The sequence below is a fragment of the Bufo gargarizans genome, chromosome 11 (assembly GCF_014858855.1).
Source record: "Bufo gargarizans isolate SCDJY-AF-19 chromosome 11, ASM1485885v1, whole genome shotgun sequence".
NCBI lineage: Eukaryota > Metazoa > Chordata > Amphibia > Anura > Bufonidae > Bufo > Bufo gargarizans.
In genome coordinates this window covers 76273731-76292077 of record NC_058090.1, presented here as the reverse complement: position 1 = coordinate 76292077, position 18347 = coordinate 76273731, and the positions used below count along the sequence as shown (strand labels likewise).

Sequence of the window (18347 nt, the reverse complement as noted above, 5' to 3'; positions counted from 1 at the left end):
TAAAGATAAAGTTGTTGCAGCTGTTGGCCACTCCCCCTCACTGCCCTTGTCACTCCCCTTTTTTTTTAAAGTGGCATGGTTGGCGGAAAAGGGGGCGATGCGACAATTTTTTTTATAAAGTCACAGTTGCGACTTAACTCCCCTTTTCAGGAGCAAAGGGGTTGATAAATCTCCCCTAATGTCTTTGACAGAGTAAAGGCATCATGGAACTGTAATCCTTTACATTTATAATCCCGCCCACAGCAAGCCCTGGCGGCATGAGAACAACAGAGTGGCAGGGCAATGAAAAGAAGTACTTTTAGTGGTATAGTCTGGTGAACATTCAGGAGGTAGTTTTATATATTCCTTATAAGCTTGGAAAAACTCCTTTAAAATGTGTTGAATACATTTAAATAAATGCATTAATTAATTTTTTACTGTAATTCTAGTTCTAAAAGCATCTGTGTGCCACAACCCTTGTGGGTGAAGGGTGTAGTCGCTCTGCAGAATGCCATAACCTAAATGCCTTCCCTTGAAAAACATTTAGTTTTTTTCTCAGTAGGTTTAAAATTCTGTGTTGAGTCATTTCATAATCTATCTGTAGAGGGTTCTGAGCTTTGATTTTTGTGATACAGAGCCTCAAACCTGGCCACCTTCTGCCGCCACCAGAGGGAGCCTGCTGTATACCGTTTAACCATTGCGCTCAATGTATAAGCGTATGCAGTGAGCTCCCTCTAGTGGCGGCTGCGGGAAGCCACATGATCTGTCATATCTACATCAATGTAGGAGATCTTGATGTATTTATATGTATATTGGACCAAAAAACAAACTGTAAGCCTCTCTGGTCTTTCCTGTAGTCCAGTATGAGTTGTAATGCACGCACTCTACTGATGAGCTGTATATGTGACGTTAGCATCACCTTCTCCTGGACTGTCTACTGTCTTCTGATCCTGCCGCAGCTCCCGGAGCAGTCTCTTTACCCCCTAGCTGTAGATAAGTGCTCTGAATGGGCCTGGTGCTTGTTCTGTGAGTAGAGATACCCCTGTGTGCGGTATTTAAATGTGATCGATATGGCTACTGATATTTCTGTTTACACGTAATGAATGAATAGAAATGCTAATTGCTTTATGATGGGTCCTTTTCAGTGGCTGGCATGGGAAAAGATCATGAACTGTTAAGACGGGCAATAGAAAACGGAGCCATGGAATTCTGGTATTTTGTCCAAAGTGAGCTGAAGAAACTGAAACATTTGGACCGAAACGAACTCCAAAGACACGTTGATGAATTACTGATCGACATGGGTGATCAGCAACGGTAGGCACTGGGGTTTATTACCTGTTGTGGACATTATAGGGGGGGGGGGGGCTCCATTTAGATGAGCAGACTCTAGCCGTTCTTTGTATGACATGGACAGCTACTCATCTGAATGTCCTCCATGTAACATCACATAACCCTGCAGCAGGCGATGATTGCCTAGGTAATCTCTGATGAGACAACCTCTTTAGACTCCATACACACGACCATATCCATTTTTGTGGTCCGCAAACCACAGATCCTCAAAACAGCTATACCGGCTGTGCCTGCCCCTGCACTTTTTCGTTCCGCACTATTGTAGAAATGCCTATTTTTGTCCACAATATGGACAAGAATATAAAATCTTTTTGGCAGTGCTGCGGAATAGACATACAGATTCAGGCAGCACACGGTGTACTGCCCACATATTTTGCAATACCATATACAGAAATGTGGATCGGGCCTTAGTCAGGCTTTTTTCCCCCCTAATCTCAATGTCTTTACAGCTCTTTCAGATCAAGACTTACCTACCTGGCAATTTTAGATACCCCCAACCAGTTACATCATTGTTAGGGATGAGCAAATTTAATATTTTGAAGTTCGTGTGCGGGTTCGTGTTGTGGTATTTACTGAATTGCGTTATGGATTCCATTACCACCGACCATAACGTAATTCTATGACGGAAAGGCATTCCGTTATAAAAGAATTCTATGGGCTACAAAACGGATCCGTCCGGTTTACATTATGCAGGGGAGTCCTCTGATTTGCAGGAATGCTGGTTCCTGATAATCTGCCTGATTCTCGGGCCGTGTAAATGCACCTTTATGTTTTTTTTTTTCGTTCATCTGTTATTTTTTAGCATAGTGAGATGTATTAGGATGTGTCGCCAACATAAAGATCTCCCCGCGGAATCTAATCATACTTATAAAGCCTTTCATGTTATGTTAGGACTTGGGTTGCACTTTGATAAGTTCCATAGCGAGTCAATTAAAAGATTTGATATGGGGCGGCTTACATAAAGCCATTCGTCTCGCTGATTGTTTGCACTTGATAAGAGCTATTGTGTTTGAAGCACTGCGGGATAATGGGATAAATACTCGTACAGTCCCTGTATTGTGTATGGGGTCTCCTGAACTCTACCCAGCTTTTGTATTGTGTGTGGGGTCTCCTGAACTCTAACCAGCTTTTGTATTGTGTATGGGGTCTTCTGAACTCTACCCAGCTTTTGTATTGTGTATGAGGTCTTCTGAACTCTACCCAGCTTTTGTATTGTGTATGGGGTCTCCTGAACTCTACCCAGCTTTTGTATTGTGTATGGGGTCTCCTGAACTGTACCCAGCTTTTGTATCGTGTATGAGGTCTTCTGAACTCTACCCAGCTTTTATATTGTGTGTGGGGTCTCCTGAACTCTACCCGGCTTTTGTATTGTGTGTTTTCTGATAGGGAGGATCCAGCACTGCAGGACTAAAGATTGACCTTGGTAAAAGTAAAATAAAATGGAGCATATGGATGATGTTGGCGAGTGCTTCTTCTGGAAAACTAAACCACTAAAATCAAAGGATGGGTCTTCTAGAAAATCTCCGGTTTTAGGAGGGACAGGGATAGCAAACTAAAGAACCTCCTTGCAATATAGTGTAGTATTGCAAATCATGATGGAGAATAAGGGTACATTCATATCCCGGGGTGTACATCCGATGTATGCATAGGCAAATGGAAGCGAAATAATCCGGCTTGTACAGTATATGTCTGTTTTCCTTTTTTCTCCCTCACTTATTGCAGATACGACATATAGCGTGGGGGAAGGGGGGGAGGGAACCAAGGATCTATGTATTGTGTTCTTACCCATGTATGTGTCCTGTTAACAGGTCAGTAATGACAGATCTCTACTACCTCAGTCAGACGGACGGTGCCGGTGATTGGCGAGAAAGAGAGGCCAAAGATTTGACAGAACTCGTACAGCGACGGATCGCCTACGTTCAGGTGACTAACCTTATCTGTATGCAATGGATGATCATAAGAGACGTTTTTTTTCCCGCGACAGGCCATTCTCTTACTAAGGCCTAGTTCACACTTCAGTCATTTCCATCAGTTATTGTGAGCCCAAACCAGTAGTGAAGTCTCCACAGAGATAATGGAAAGATTTCCTCCTGTTCTGGGTTTTTGGCCCAGAAGATCTGACACCTGAGATCTGCCATGCCATGAGGATTGATGGGACATCTGATAATCTGGCACCTCTGCTGTCAGTAGGTTTTCTTGACTTTAACAGAACTGTGTTACCCAAGTCTTTTTCTTCTCTTTCCGCTCAAGTCCAGGGAAAATAATCTGCTGTTAAAATTAGGTTTCTGATCCCTCTAGTAATAAAAATAGAAAAGAATCCTCCTTTACTTATTTTTCCTGTTACAGATGATTGACGGCCTCATCTATTATTTCTTTGTCATTAATATTAGTTGGATTTCTTGCCCACAGGCATGAGAATTGCAGTAAAGTATTTTTTTTTTTTTAACATGGCAGCTTCCAGTGCTCACCACTTCTCGAAGAAGCTCCGTCATTTAAGGCGTTATTACTGTCACATGTTTCAGATTTGTGACTTGCAGTTGAAGAAAAAATTCTTTTAAAAAGTTGAATTATGTGTAATATATAATAAAAGGCATTCTAAATGTATAAAAAAAGACTTAAAAGGGTATTCCAGCCAAAAGGTTTAACACTTTTTTTCTACTGGACCCCCACCCGTTTCCACAGTCCCATCCACCTGGACCCCCACCAGTTTCCACAGTCCCATCCACCTGGACCCCCACCAGTTTCCACAGTCCCATCCACCTGGACCCCCACCAGTTTCACACATTCCCATCCACCTGGACCCCCACCAGTTTCACACATTCCCATCCACCTGGACCCCCACCAGTTTCACACAGTCCCATCCATCTGGACCCACACCAGTTTCCACAGTCCCATCCACCTGGACCCCCACCAGTTTCACACAGTCCCATCCACCTGGACCCCCATCAGTTTCCACAGTCCCATCCACCTGGACCCCCACCAGTTTCACACATTCCCATCCACCTGGACCCCCATCAGTTTCCACAGTCCCATCCACCTGGACCCCCACCAGTTTTCACAGTCCCATCCACCTGGTCCCCCACCAGTTTCACACATTCCCATCCACCTGGACCCCCACCAGTTTCACACATTCCCATCCACCTGGACCCCCACCAGTTTCACACAGTCCCATCCATCTGGACCCACACCAGTTTCCACAGTCCCATCCACCTGGACCCCCACCAGTTTCACACAGTCCCATCCACCTGGACCCCCACCAGTTTCACACAGTCCCATCCACCTGGACCCCCACCAGTTTCCACAGTCCCATCCACCTGGACCCCCACTAGTTTCCACAGTCCCATCCACCTGGACCCCCACTAGTTTCCACAGTCCCATCCACCTGGACCCCCACTAGTTTCCACAGTCCCATCCACCTGGACCCCCACCAGTTTCGCACATTCCCATCCACCTGGACCCCCACCAGTTTCACACATTCCCATCCACCTGGACCACCACCAGTTTCACACAGTCCCATCCACCTGGACCCCCACCAGTTTCACACAGTCCCATCCACCTGGACCCCCACCAGTTTCACACAGTCCCATCCACCTGGACCCCCACCAGTTTCACACAGTCCCATCCACCTGGACCCCCACCAGTTTCACACAGTCCCATCCACCTGGACCCCCACCAGTTTCACACAGTCCCATCCACCTGGACCCACACCAGTTTCACACAGTCCCATCCACCTGGACCCCCACCAGTTTCACACAGTCCCATCCACCTGGACCCACACCAGTTTCACACATTCCCATGCACCTGGACCCCACCAGTTTCACACATTCCCATGCACCTGGACCCCCACTAGTTTCACACATTCCCATCCACCTGGACCCACACCAGTTTCACACATTCCCATCCACCTGGACCCCCACCAGTTTCACACAGTCCCATCCACCTGGACCCCCACCAGTTTCACACATTCCCATCCACCTGGACCCACACCAGTTTCACACATTCCCATCCACCTGGACCCACACCAGTTTCACACAGTCCCATCCACCTGGACCCACACCAGTTTCACACAGTCCCATCCACCAGTTTCACACAGTCCCATCCACCTGGACCCCCACCAGTTTCACACATTCCCATCCACCTGGACCCCCACCAGTTTCACACAGTCCCATCCACCTGGACCCCCCACCAGTTTCCACAGTCCCATCCACCTGGACCCCCCACCAGTTTCACACATTCCCATCCACCTGGACCCCCACCAGTTTCACACATTCCCATCCACCTGGACCCACACCAGTTTCACACATTCCCATCCACCTGGACCCCCATCAGTTTCCACAGTCCCATCCACCTGGACCCCCACCAGTTTTCACAGTCCCATCCACCTGGACCCCCACCAGTTTCACACATTCCCATCCACCTGGACCCCCACCAGTTTCACACAGTCCCATCCATCTGGACCCACACCAGTTTCCACAGTCCCATCCACCTGGACCCCCACCAGTTTCACACAGTCCCATCCACCTGGACCCCCACCAGTTTCACACAGTCCCATCCACCTGGACCCCCACCAGTTTCCACAGTCCCATCCACCTGGACCCCCACTAGTTTCCACAGTCCCATCCACCTGGACCCCCACTAGTTTCCACAGTCCCATCCACCTGGACCCCCACTAGTTTCACACAGTCCCATCCACCTGGACCCCCACCAGTTTCACACAGTCCCATCCACCTGGACCCCCACCAGTTTCACACAGTCCCATCCACCTGGACCCCCACCAGTTTCACACAGTCCCATCCACCTGGACCCCCACCAGTTTCACACAGTCCCATCCACCTGGACCCCCACCAGTTTCACACAGTCCCATCCACCTGGACCCCCACCAGTTTCACACGGTCCCATCCACCTGGACCCCCACCAGTTTCACACAGTCCCATCCACCTGGACCCCCACCAGTTTCACACAGTCCCATCCACCTGGACCCCCACCAGTTTCACACAGTCCCATCCACCTGGACCCCCACCAGTTTCACACAGTCCCATCCACCTGGACCCCCACCAGTTTCAAACAGTCCCATCCACCTGGACCCCCACCAGTTTCACACGGTCCCATCCACCTGGACCCCCACCAGTTTCACACAGTCCCATCCACCTGGACCCCCACCAGTTTCACACAGTCCCATCCACCTGGACCCCCACCAGTTTCACACAGTCCCATCCACCTGGACCCCCACCAGTTTCACACAGTCCCATCCACCTGGACCCACACCAGTTTCACACAGTCCCATCCACCTGGACCCACACCAGTTTCACACAGTCCCATCCACCTGGACCCACACTAGTTTCACACAGTCCCATGCACCTGGACCCCCACTAGTTTCACACATTCCCATCCACCTGGACCCCCACCAGTTTCACACAGTCCCATCCACCTGGACCCCCACCAGTTTCACACAGTCCCATCCACCTGGACCCCCACCAGTTTCACACATTCCCATGCACCTGGACCCCACCAGTTTCACACATTCCCATGCACCTGGACCCCCACTAGTTTCACACATTCCCATCCACCTGGACCCACACCAGTTTCACACATTCCCATCCACCTGGACCCCCACCAGTTTCACACAGTCCCATCCACCTGGACCCCCACCAGTTTCACACATTCCCATCCACCTGGACCCACACCAGTTTCACACATTCCCATCCACCTGGACCCACACCAGTTTCACACAGTCCCATCCACCTGGACCCACACCAGTTTCACACAGTCCCATCCACCTGGACCCCCACCAGTTTCACACAGTCCCATCCACCAGTTTCACACAGTCCCATCCACCTGGACCCCCACCAGTTTCACACATTCCCATCCACCTGGACCCCCACCAGTTTCACACAGTCCCATCCACCTGGACCCCCACCAGTTTCCACAGTCCCATCCACCTGGACCCCCCACCAGTTTCACACATTCCCATCCACCTGGACCCACACCAGTTTCACACATTCCCATCCACCTGGACCCCCACCAGTTTCACACAGTCCCATCCACCTGGACCCCCACCAGTTTCACACATTCCCATCCACCTGGACCCCCACCAGTTTCACACAGTCCCTTCTACCTGGACCCCCACCAGTTTCCACAGTCCCATCTACCTGGACCCACACCAGTTTCCACAGTTTCATCCACCTGGACCCCCACCAGTTTCACACATTCCCATCCACCTGGACCCCCACCAGTTTCACACATTCCCATCCACCTGGACGCCCACCAGTTTCCACAGTCCCATCCACCTGGACCCCCACCAGTTTCACACATTCACAGCCACCTGGACCCCCACCAGTTTCCACAGTCCCATCTACTTGGACCCCCACCAGTTCACACATTCCCATCTACTTGGACCCCCACCAGTTTCACACAGTCCCATCCACCTGGACCCCCACCAGTTTCACACATTCACAGCCACCTGCACACATTGTGTGTACTTCCATAGACATCAGCAGACACAATTCGCCCCAACTTCAAGGGGTTGTCTCATAGGCCCGGGTGGGGATGTTTTCCCTCTGCATTTGCAGAGTAGTGTGCATATTTCAAATGGACCCATAGGCCCCATTCACTTGAAGGAGACCTCTACTGGGTGTCTGTCACTGTATGGGGACTGCGCCACTCCGTAGTAACACGGGCACATAGAGGTGACGGAAGTCATCCCGATGGAAGCCTCGGACGGGCAGATCTGACGTGTCGGCCAACCAGTTTCAGGGTGAATCTATGTGTGACGTCCACTGATCGCCTGTCTGTTGTGCTCTATATGTATAAGCCTGCAGTGGTAATTATGTGAAGAGCTGTCATTAAGTACCTCGCTGCTCTTACTCGCTATGCTGCTGGTGCATTTTCCCAGTTGGACTCATATCAAGAGTTTCATGCATATGTAAGGACGCGGTCTAGTGTTATTCATGCCGCGCGTGCCGCACAAGGTCACCTTGGCATCTAGTTAAAAGCCAGATCCAGCTAACGAACTAAACCACGCTGAAACTTTCACTTTAGTGTCAGTCTTTTTATATGTTGTGAATGAGAATAGATTTAGCTTTTATTGTGTTAATGAATGCATCTGCCGACATATTTGCACCCCATTACCTATGTATTGCTACTATGTAATTACCACGGACATGGCGTTTTCTATTATATTGGTGATTCTCACTATTTTTGACTAGAAATATATTTTCCAGTGCTTTACTGTGATTGCAGGGCTGTGTGGACAGAAGGGTTTGGCCTCTTCAGTGCTTTATGACTATACAGTGCTAAGAACAGATCAGATGTCTTAAAGGGATAATCCCATTATTGGTGGAAAAAAATTAAAAATCTAGCCATTTACCTTACATATATGCAGAGATCTCCCCATACACTGCTCCAATTGCTCTGCTAGATTTACTTCAGGCTGTCAGCCCAAGGGCATGTCATTTCTCAGGAAATGTGTCCTTTCTGCTGCAACTCTCCCCCTCTAACAGCTCAGGGGGGGGGGGGGTGTTCTTTCTGCTGCAGCTCTTTCCCAATAACAGCTCAGGGTGTGTGTCCTTTCTGCTGCAACTCTCTCCCTATAACAGCTCATGGGGATGTGTCCTTTCTGCTGCAACTCTCTCCCTATAACAGCTCAGGGGGGTGTTCTTTCTGCTGCAGCTCTTTCCCTATAACAGCTCAGGGTGTGTGTCCTTTCTGCTGCAACTCTCTCCCTATAACAGCTCATGGGGATGTGTCCTTTCTGCTGCAACTCTCTCCCTATAACAGCTCAGGGGGGTGTTCTTTCTGCTGCAGCTCTTTCCCTATAACAGCTCATGGGGATGTGTCCTTTCTGCTGCAACTCTCTCCCATCACAGCTCAGGAGGATGTTATTTCTGCTGTACCTCTACCCTGTAATGCCACAGCTTCTAACAGAGGATATGGCTGGTGCCAGTTGAAGTTTTAAACTGAGCGCGTGCGACCACCTCAGTGTGGTGGACAAGAAATAAGGAAAGTAACAAACGGCAGGTGGCGCTATACATATAAATTTTTAGCTCAATGACTATACATAATTTTTAATTGTATGCAATTACAAAAGTATTCAGATCCAGGTGCTGGTTTGAAAAACATGGAATATTTCTCATGGCACAACCAATTTAAAGGGGCACTCTGGTTCTCTTCTAGCTGTCATTTAATAGGAACCTTCATTGTTTACTCCCAGGGAATAAGACTCTGTCCTGACCCTGTGATGTGCGTGGCTCATATGAGTGTTTAGTGGACATGACTCTGGCACCAGTACTAATGCTGATCGGCAGGATGTCAAACCCCCTCTGATGAGGTAGTGATGGCCTATCCTTAGTATAGGCCATCGCTTGATAAAAGGACAAACCCTTTTTTAAGAGTGTCTGCTCCCATGAAAATTTTTTAAACGGTTTGTCTTTTCCTTTACCGTCGTTATGGCTCCGCAAAGAGTCCTAATGCCGCCATGTGCAGAGCTGTGCTCAGTGTAGAATACAGCCCTCTGTCAGGTCTCTGGTCAGGTGCTGCTTACTAGTAGGACCCCTGATCTATCTGCAGGGACCAAACCATCCTCACTAGGGATAGGTGGAAGGTTGAGAAAACAGTCTCTAAATCTCCCAGCCCTTCAGAATAACAGATAATATTCTGCATCGTAAACACTGCAGCAGTCACTGTGCGGTCTGTGCTGGGCACTGTGCGGTCTGTGCTGGGCACTGTGCGGTCTGTGCTGGGCACTGTGCGGTCTGTGCTGGGCACTGTGCGGCCTGTGCTGGGCACTGTGCGGCCTGTGCTGGGCACTGTGCGGCCTGGGCTGGGCACTGTGCGGCCTGGGCTGGGCACTGTGCGGCCTGGGCTGGGCACTGTGCGGCCTGGGCTGGGCACTGTGCGGCCTGGGCTGGGCACTGTGCGGCCTGGCCTGGGCACTGTGCGGCCTGGCCTGGGCACTGTGCGGCCTGGGCTGGGCACTGTGCGGCCTGGGCTGGGCACTGTGCGGCCTGGGCTGCGCATTGTATGTTCACCTGCTAGCTTATGTAAAAGCATAGATGACATTTGTTATATTCCCATGAGCTGTGCCAAGCTCAGCTCGGCTATGCTGACAATCACAGCTCTGCGATGTCTGCACTGGGCTTGTCTTTGTCCATGATGCCTCATTTATTCATGAGATGCTGCTAAGGGATAGTCACTGACGTCATGGGCCGATAATGTGTATTTCCATCACATATACCGTTATGTACAGCTCTCAGAGAAACAGAAATCCCACTTGGGGTAGAGAGGACTTCAGTTGTTTCTGTGTGACTAAAGGTCCCTTTGATCGGACAGATTTATGTCCAGCAATGAGTGCTGATCAGGAATAGAGCATGTTGATCGACGCTCGTTTAAGGACCGTAGCCGCAGGAGCGGATGGAGTGCTTGTGCGCCCATTTATTTACACTGTTGGCAGCACGTCCCTCATTTACGCAGCTAATGCTGGCATAAAGGATCCGATCAGCCGGCAAACAATTGTTTGCTCTTTTGTTGGCGGGCCTTTTACACGGACTAGTGGTCGGGAATGAATGCTCCTTTCAGGCGATAATCAACCCGTATATAAGGTACTTAAAGCTGGCCAGACACAGATGAATGCCAGCCTAACCCCTCAATCTCACCTGGCCCACCACCTGATTTGAAGGGGGGCTTCCAACTCTCCCCTAGTAGCAGATGTCAGGAAAGAGAAGGATTGGGCTGTTGGCATTCGGCATGCCCAATCCTTTGGAGATAAGCCACTGCCAGAGGTATCTCTCTTCTCCCGATTGAGAACACATGCCTATGTTTGGGACGCTCAGGAGAGAGCACTGTTACATCAAATAAGCATTTAGCCAACCGCTATCTAACGAGTATGGTCATCCTAAGAATCCTTGACTTTGACTATGGAAAGCTCCTCTTAAAGGGCTTCTATACATTAAAAGGTCAGAGTTTTCAAAAACAATTGATATGTCATAGAGACATATCAAAAGTTTTGATCGGTGAGGGTCCGAGTGCTGAGACCCCCCCCTTCACAGAATGAGACGAGAGAAGCGCGCGCCCATCACTGTCTCCTCAGAGTGAAGATGGACTGATAGACTTTCTATTGGTCCTGTCTCCTGTAGTGAGGAGAGAGAGCACAATGTCCGTGCGCTTCTTTTGTCCCATTCTAAAGATCGTGTGGGTCTCAGCGCTCACAACCCCACTGATAAAAAGTTTTCATATATCTCTGACAAACTCTGTGACCCTGTAATAAAATGGTGGCTTCGGCACTCTGTCCACCCCAATCCAGTTGAGCCCTCTGTGCTTCTGGGAGAAGGGCCCGTCTTTGATACCTTTTCCAGGACGCGTTCACAAGTGCAGAAGCAGAATCCACATTGGTGGATGATTATATTGTTTTTAGATGTGTTTTACAGGGTTTTCTAAAACTGTCCTTCTGTTTCCACCACAGAACCCAAAGGACTGCAGCAAAGCCAAGAAATTAGTGTGTAACATCAACAAAGGTTGCGGCTACGGATGCCAACTTCACCACGTGGTCTACTGCTTCATGATAGCCTTCGGCACGCAGAGGACTCTCATCCTGGAGTCACAGAGTTGGAGATATGCTACCGGTGGATGGGAGACGGTCTTTAAGCCAGTCAGTGACACATGTACGGATAGGTCTGGCACCTCCACCGGACACTGGTCAGGTCAGTCTCTTACTGCTTGAGGTTCTTCTCCATGATATGCCCAGTAGCCGATTGAGCAGGCGTTGCTTTAATGTGCTTAGAATCTGGAACGTTGCTTCCGACCCCATGTGTTGCTGTAGCTGTAACATTGCCCTAGCATGGCTGCGTTTGTCATCTGCTATATAAGACTCTTTCATCTGGCCATTGACCTTAATTTTCCCAGTGATATGACACATGTAGTAGATGACACAATGAAATTCATGGAGCGTGATGCTTGTGTCCTTGAAACGATTTACTCATTAACACCCATCTCACAATCCGCTGAGCACAACCTTGCTTGACTTGCGTTGCGTGTAATCTCCTGTGAGCTGTAGATTTGCAGATTTTTTTTTTCACCCGGAAAGTTTGCATTTGGAAATTTTACCAATGTACTTCTCTGCTATCGAGCACTAAGCAAACTTTAGTTCCTTTATGTCTAACTTTAGACGATCTGTCTGACCTTTCTTCTGGACCAACGTCCTCTCAGGGCAATCATCTGCTTGCCTGTCCATGACCGTCATACATTTGTCAGGTCTGTGTAGTGACAGATACAGCCTTACCCAAAATGCCGACTCTGCAGTGACGGTATAAATATTAATGAGCCACATCTTCCAGGCAGCATGAAGTCACCATGTATGCCTACACGTCTGTAGTTTTATTTTTTCACGGTACTTGTAATGAACTGATAATTCTTAGTTTTCCCTTTTTCTTCAAAGGGTCCCCAGACAATAAGCTAATCATTAACCAGCAGCCGTAATCTGTTTGTGAACTTGTAACCAGGTGTTTGATTCTCCTGCAGCGCCTCCCCAGGGAAAATGAGGCATTACACAGTCCCCATAGAATATTTATCTGCAGAGCGTCCTCCTTGGCATTTGCCTCCCTGAATTAAATTACCGTGTGTGGCTTTTCTTCTCAGTCAGGAAATGTTCATAGCAATTAGTGTCAGTGGTAGCGCCACAGCCGATCCTGACATTAAATGGAACTTACTGGGCTATGAAGTGTCATGGAGGCTGGCGGCCTCTCCAAACTCTCAGGAAGTACACATTTGGGACATTCCTCAAGGCTGGTGTTTCCATTCTTGATCCCTGAGCGAGTGCCTTTTAATAAATTAATCACATTGTTGGCAGTCTATGCCAGCTGGGGGCTGGTGTTGACTTCCGCTACTGGCATAAGTTGTAGTAAAACTGGTGGTGCAGCATGAAGACCCGCCCCTTCTGTCAGGCCCCACCCCTTTTATATCCGCTTTAGAAAAGTGGTGAGAAGACCAAATTGTGCATGCGCCATAATTGGCGACTTTCTCACGCCACAATAGTGGTGCGGGCACTTTAGTAAATGATGTGTCTATGTACCAGATCGTGCTTTCTAGAATGGAGTGAATAAACTGAAGAGTGCGTGTCGGCCAGGACATCGGGTAATGCGTCGTGACCACTGGGCCTAATGCAGGAAGTGGCACCACTTTTGTCTTCTCATGAAGGCAAGTCCTGTCCCCTCTAGAGCCGCTCTGCAAAAGACTCAAGCCGTCCTTACATTACATAGATGACCGTACATGTGAACGGCCATCCTGCAATACTACATTTCTCCTGCAGTGGGCGCTATGCCTGGCTGGTTGAGGCCATTTGCCAGGGGTGCAGGCCCATTTAGCAGGTGAGCGGAAGCTCCACAAGCTCTAAGGATCAACATGGGTCCCAGACAATCATTCACTAGCAGTATTCCATACCCTTATTGGATGTGCATACCCCTTTAATGGGTTAAGTACATGTTGCCCGTTTCATCTATCCAGGGCACCTTATTTTATAAGGTCGTATATTTGGCTTTATATTTATGGCACATTTGCCGCCCGGTTGGGATTGGATCCAATTGCTAAGTGAGGTATAAAAGAAAAGCTTCTAGTTCCTGGTGGATCCAATCACCGTTAGAGCAAGACCGCCCTTGCCTGACCCCGATGTCTGCTCTAGATAAATCGCTCATTATCAAATTGGAGCTTTTTAATTAAGCAGTTGTATAAGAGAAAGTTAAGACCGCTACCTGGGGCCACTAGATGCTTAACGAGAAGCGGAGGGGAGGTAGCAGCGTCGGCCGCCTGTCTCTGTACAGCGGGGGCCATGATAATGGAATGGAGGAGATTCACTTAGATACAGAATGCAACAAGTACTGATGACATCACACATCCCGAGATGACATCGTGATTGGGCCAGAAGCCATGTCAAAAGGGGCACCGAGTTTTACTTTGGCCTGAAAAGAGTGCTGAGGGGCGACCTCATAGCACAAAGCTTCGTGGTAATGTCGAAATGTTAGATTTGTATCATTCACGTTATTTTTTTCCTCTCACTCTAACTTCTGCTCGGTGCCTGACTCCTTTCCTTTACCGGCTTGTCCTATTAGGATAGGCCATCAGTAGCTGATTAGTGGGGGTCCCTTTATTCCTGCTGATGAGATGCAGGACTGAGGGGGTTGTTTGGGGGGTACCCATAGGTCGTGTGGGATGCTTTGCATTTATGGATTTTGACTTCCCAAGATTCCTTCCTGAGTGACCTGTAGTATCAGTACCGCAGGTTTATTGAGTATGGCGGGTTTCTTTCCCTGCTTTGTTACCTCTCGGACCACTTTACAGGTACTATAGACCTTGTATAATCAGAATCCATGACGCCCATGTTACATAGTGTGACCTGCAGAGACGGCTTGTGTTACTACGTCTTTCCTGGTGTTATAATTGTTAGTTTTATAGCAGCGCTATCTGTCTTTATAGGTAGTAGTGCGATTAGCATTGCATAACATCATTGCCCGGAAATAGCTCCAACTCATTGCTCCACTAACCAGGGCCAGATCTTATCTCTTGGCTTCTCTCACTTGCTCTTCACAGCACAATGAATGGCAGTAATAAAATTGTAATCCATCTGATCTTAATCGGCGCTGAAACCCAGGCAAACACGGGGAGAACATACAAACTCCATGCAGATGTTGTCCTTGGTCGGATTCGAGCCCAGGACCCCAGCGCTGCAAGGCACCATCAAAAATTCTTTAAAATTATGTTAAAGGGGTTCTGCACTTTCAATTAACTGATGATCTATCCTCTGGATAGATCATCAGCTTCTGATCGGCGGGGGTCCGACACCCGGGACCCCCGCCGATCAGCTGTTTGAGAAGGAAGCGGCGCTCCAGCAGCACCGCGGCCTTCTCACTGTTTACCGCCGGGCCGCCCGCCCACTGCCGTCACGACTTGTATCAACTAGAGTGGGCGCGGCTAAGCTCCATTCAAGTGAACAGAGCTTAGCCGCGCCCACTCTAGTTGATACAAGTCGTGACGTCAGTGGACGGGCGGCCCGGCGGTAAACAGTGAGAAGGCCGCGGTGCTGCTGGAGCGCCGCTGCCTTCTCAAACAGCTGATCGGCGGGGGTCACGGGTGTCGGACCCCGGCCGATCAGAAGCTGATGATCTATCCAGAGGATAGATCATCAGTTAATTGAAAGTGCAGAACCCCTTTAAACATCAAAAAGTGGTTTAACAGCAGGTCATTTTCTGCTGACACAATAAGGTTCTCATGCTTTAGTACATGGGGTGCGTCACTGGTCAGGCAGCACAGTGTGTATGCATGGTCTCTGCAGCCCCAGAGTACACGGTACAGTCGCGCTCCTTTATATAGCACACGTACACTGTATAGTCGCTCTCCTTTATATAGTACACGTACACTGTATAGTCGCTCTCCTTTATATAGCACACATACACTATATAGTCTCGCTCCTTTATATAGCACACGTACACGGTATAGTCTCGCTCCTTTATATAGCACACGTACACTGTATAGTCGCTCTCCTTTATATTGCACACGTACACTGTATAGTCGCTCTCCTTTATATAGCACACGTACACTGTATAGTCGCGCTCCTTTATATAGCACACGTACACTGTACAGTCGCGCTCCTTTATATAGCACACGTACACTGTACAGTCGCGCTCCTTTATATAGCACACGTACACTGTACAGTCGCTCTCCTTTATATAGCACACGTACACTGTATAGTCGCTCTCCTTTATATAGCACACGTACACTGTATAGTCGCTCTCCTTTATATAGCACACGTACACTGTATAGTCTCGCTCCTTTATATAGCACACGTACACTGTATAGTCGCGCTCCTTTATATAGCACACGTACACTGTATAGTCGCGCTCCTTTATATAGCACACGTACACTGTATAGTCGCGCTCCTTTATATAGCACACGTACACTGTATAGTCGCTCTCCTTTATATAGCACACGTACACTGTACAGTCGCTCTCCTTTATATAGCACACGTACACTGTATAGTCGCTCTCCTTTATATAGCACACGTACACGGTATAGTCGCTCTCCTTTATATAGCACACGTACACGGTATAGTCTCGCTCCTTTATATAGTACACGTACACTCGCTCTCCTTTATATAGCACACGTACACTGTATAGTCGCGCTCCTTTATATAGCACACATACACTGTATAGTCGCTCTCCTTTATATAGTACACGTACACTGTATAGTCGCTCTCCTTTATATAGCACACATACACTGTACAGTCTCGCTCTCCTTTATATAGCACACGTACACTGTATAGTCGCTCTCCTTTATATTGCACACGTACACTGTACAGTCGCGCTCCTTTATATTGCACACGTACACTGTATAGTCGCGCTCCTTTATATAGCACACGTACACTGTATAGTCGCTCTCCTTTTATATAGCACACGTACACTGTATAGTCTCTCTCCTTTATATAGTACACGTACACTGTACAGTCGCGCTCCTTTATATAGCACACGTACACTGTACAGTCGCGCTCCTTTATATAGCACACGTACACTGTATAGTCGCTCTCCTTTATATAGCACACGTACACTGTATAGTCGCGCTCCTTTATATAGCACACGTACACTGTATAGTCGCTCTCCTTTATATAGTACACGTACACTGTATAGTCGCTCTCCTTTATATAGCACACGTACACTGTATAGTCGCTCTCCTTTATATAGCACACGTACACTGTATAGTCTCGCTCCTTTATATAGCACACGTACACGGTATAGTCGCTCTCCTTTATATAGCACACGTACACTGTATAGTCTCGCTCCTTTATATAGCACACGTACACGGTACAGTCGCTCTCCTTTATATAGCACACGTACACGGTATAGTCGCTCTCCTTTATATAGCACACGTACACTGTATAGTCGCTCTCCTTTATATAGCACACGTACACTGTACAGTCGCTCTCCTTTATATAGCACACGTACACTGTACAGTCTCGCTCCTTTATATAGCACACGTACACTGTACAGTCGCTCTCCTTTATATAGCACACGTACACTGTACAGTCTCGCTCCTTTATATAGCACACGTACACTGTACAGTCGCGCTCCTTTATATAGCACACGTACACTGTATAGTCGCTCTCCTTTATATAGCACACGTACACTGTATAGTCGCGCTCCTTTATATAGCACACGTACACTGTATAGTCGCTCTCCTTTATATAGTACACGTACACTGTATAGTCGCTCTCCTTTATATAGCACACGTACACTGTATAGTCGCTCTCCTTTATATAGTACACGTACACTGTATAGTCGCTCTCCTTTATATAGCACACGTACACTGTATAGTCTCGCTCCTTTATATAGCACACGTACACTGTACAGTCGCTCTCCTTTATATAGCACACGTACACTGTATAGTCGCTCTCCTTTATATAGCACACGTACACTGTATAGTCTCGCTCCTTTATATAGCACACGTACACTGTACAGTCGCGCTCCTTTATATAGCACACGTACACTGTATAGTCTCTCTCCTTTATATAGCACACGTACACTGTATAGTCTCGCTCCTTTATATAGCACACGTACACTGTACAGTCGCTCTCCTTTATATAGCACACGTACACTGTACAGTCGGGCTCCTTTATATAGCACACGTACACTGTATAGTCGCTCTCCTTTATATAGCACACGTACACGGTATAGTCTCGCTCCTTTATATAGCACACGTACACTGTATAGTCGCTCTCCTTTATATAGCACACGTACACTGTATAGTCGCGCTCCTTTATATAGCACACGTACACTGTATAGTCTCTCTCCTTTATATAGCACACGTACACTGTATAGTCGCGCTCCTTTATATAGCACACGTACACTGTACAGTCTCGCTCCTTTATATAGCACACGTACACTGTATAGTCGCTCTCCTTTATATAGCACACGTACACTGTATAGTCGCGCTCCTTTATATAGCACACGTACACTGTATAGTCGCTCTCCTTTATATAGCACACG

General features: G+C 48.2%; 1 protein-coding gene across 7 annotated transcripts in view; it reads left to right on the top strand.

Annotated features, from left to right (window-relative positions):
- FUT8 (fucosyltransferase 8) overlaps window positions 1-18347 on the top strand; it is a 156792-nt gene that overhangs the window by 93731 nt on the left and 44714 nt on the right. For all 7 annotated transcript variants that reach the window (XM_044272455.1, XM_044272454.1, XM_044272457.1 and 4 more), the window contains 3 exons: window positions 1125-1293; window positions 3138-3252; window positions 11786-12023. In XM_044272455.1, the coding sequence (XP_044128390.1) occupies window positions 1125-1293; window positions 3138-3252; window positions 11786-12023 (522 nt within the window). The remainder of the gene's footprint in view (window positions 1-1124; window positions 1294-3137; window positions 3253-11785; window positions 12024-18347) is intronic.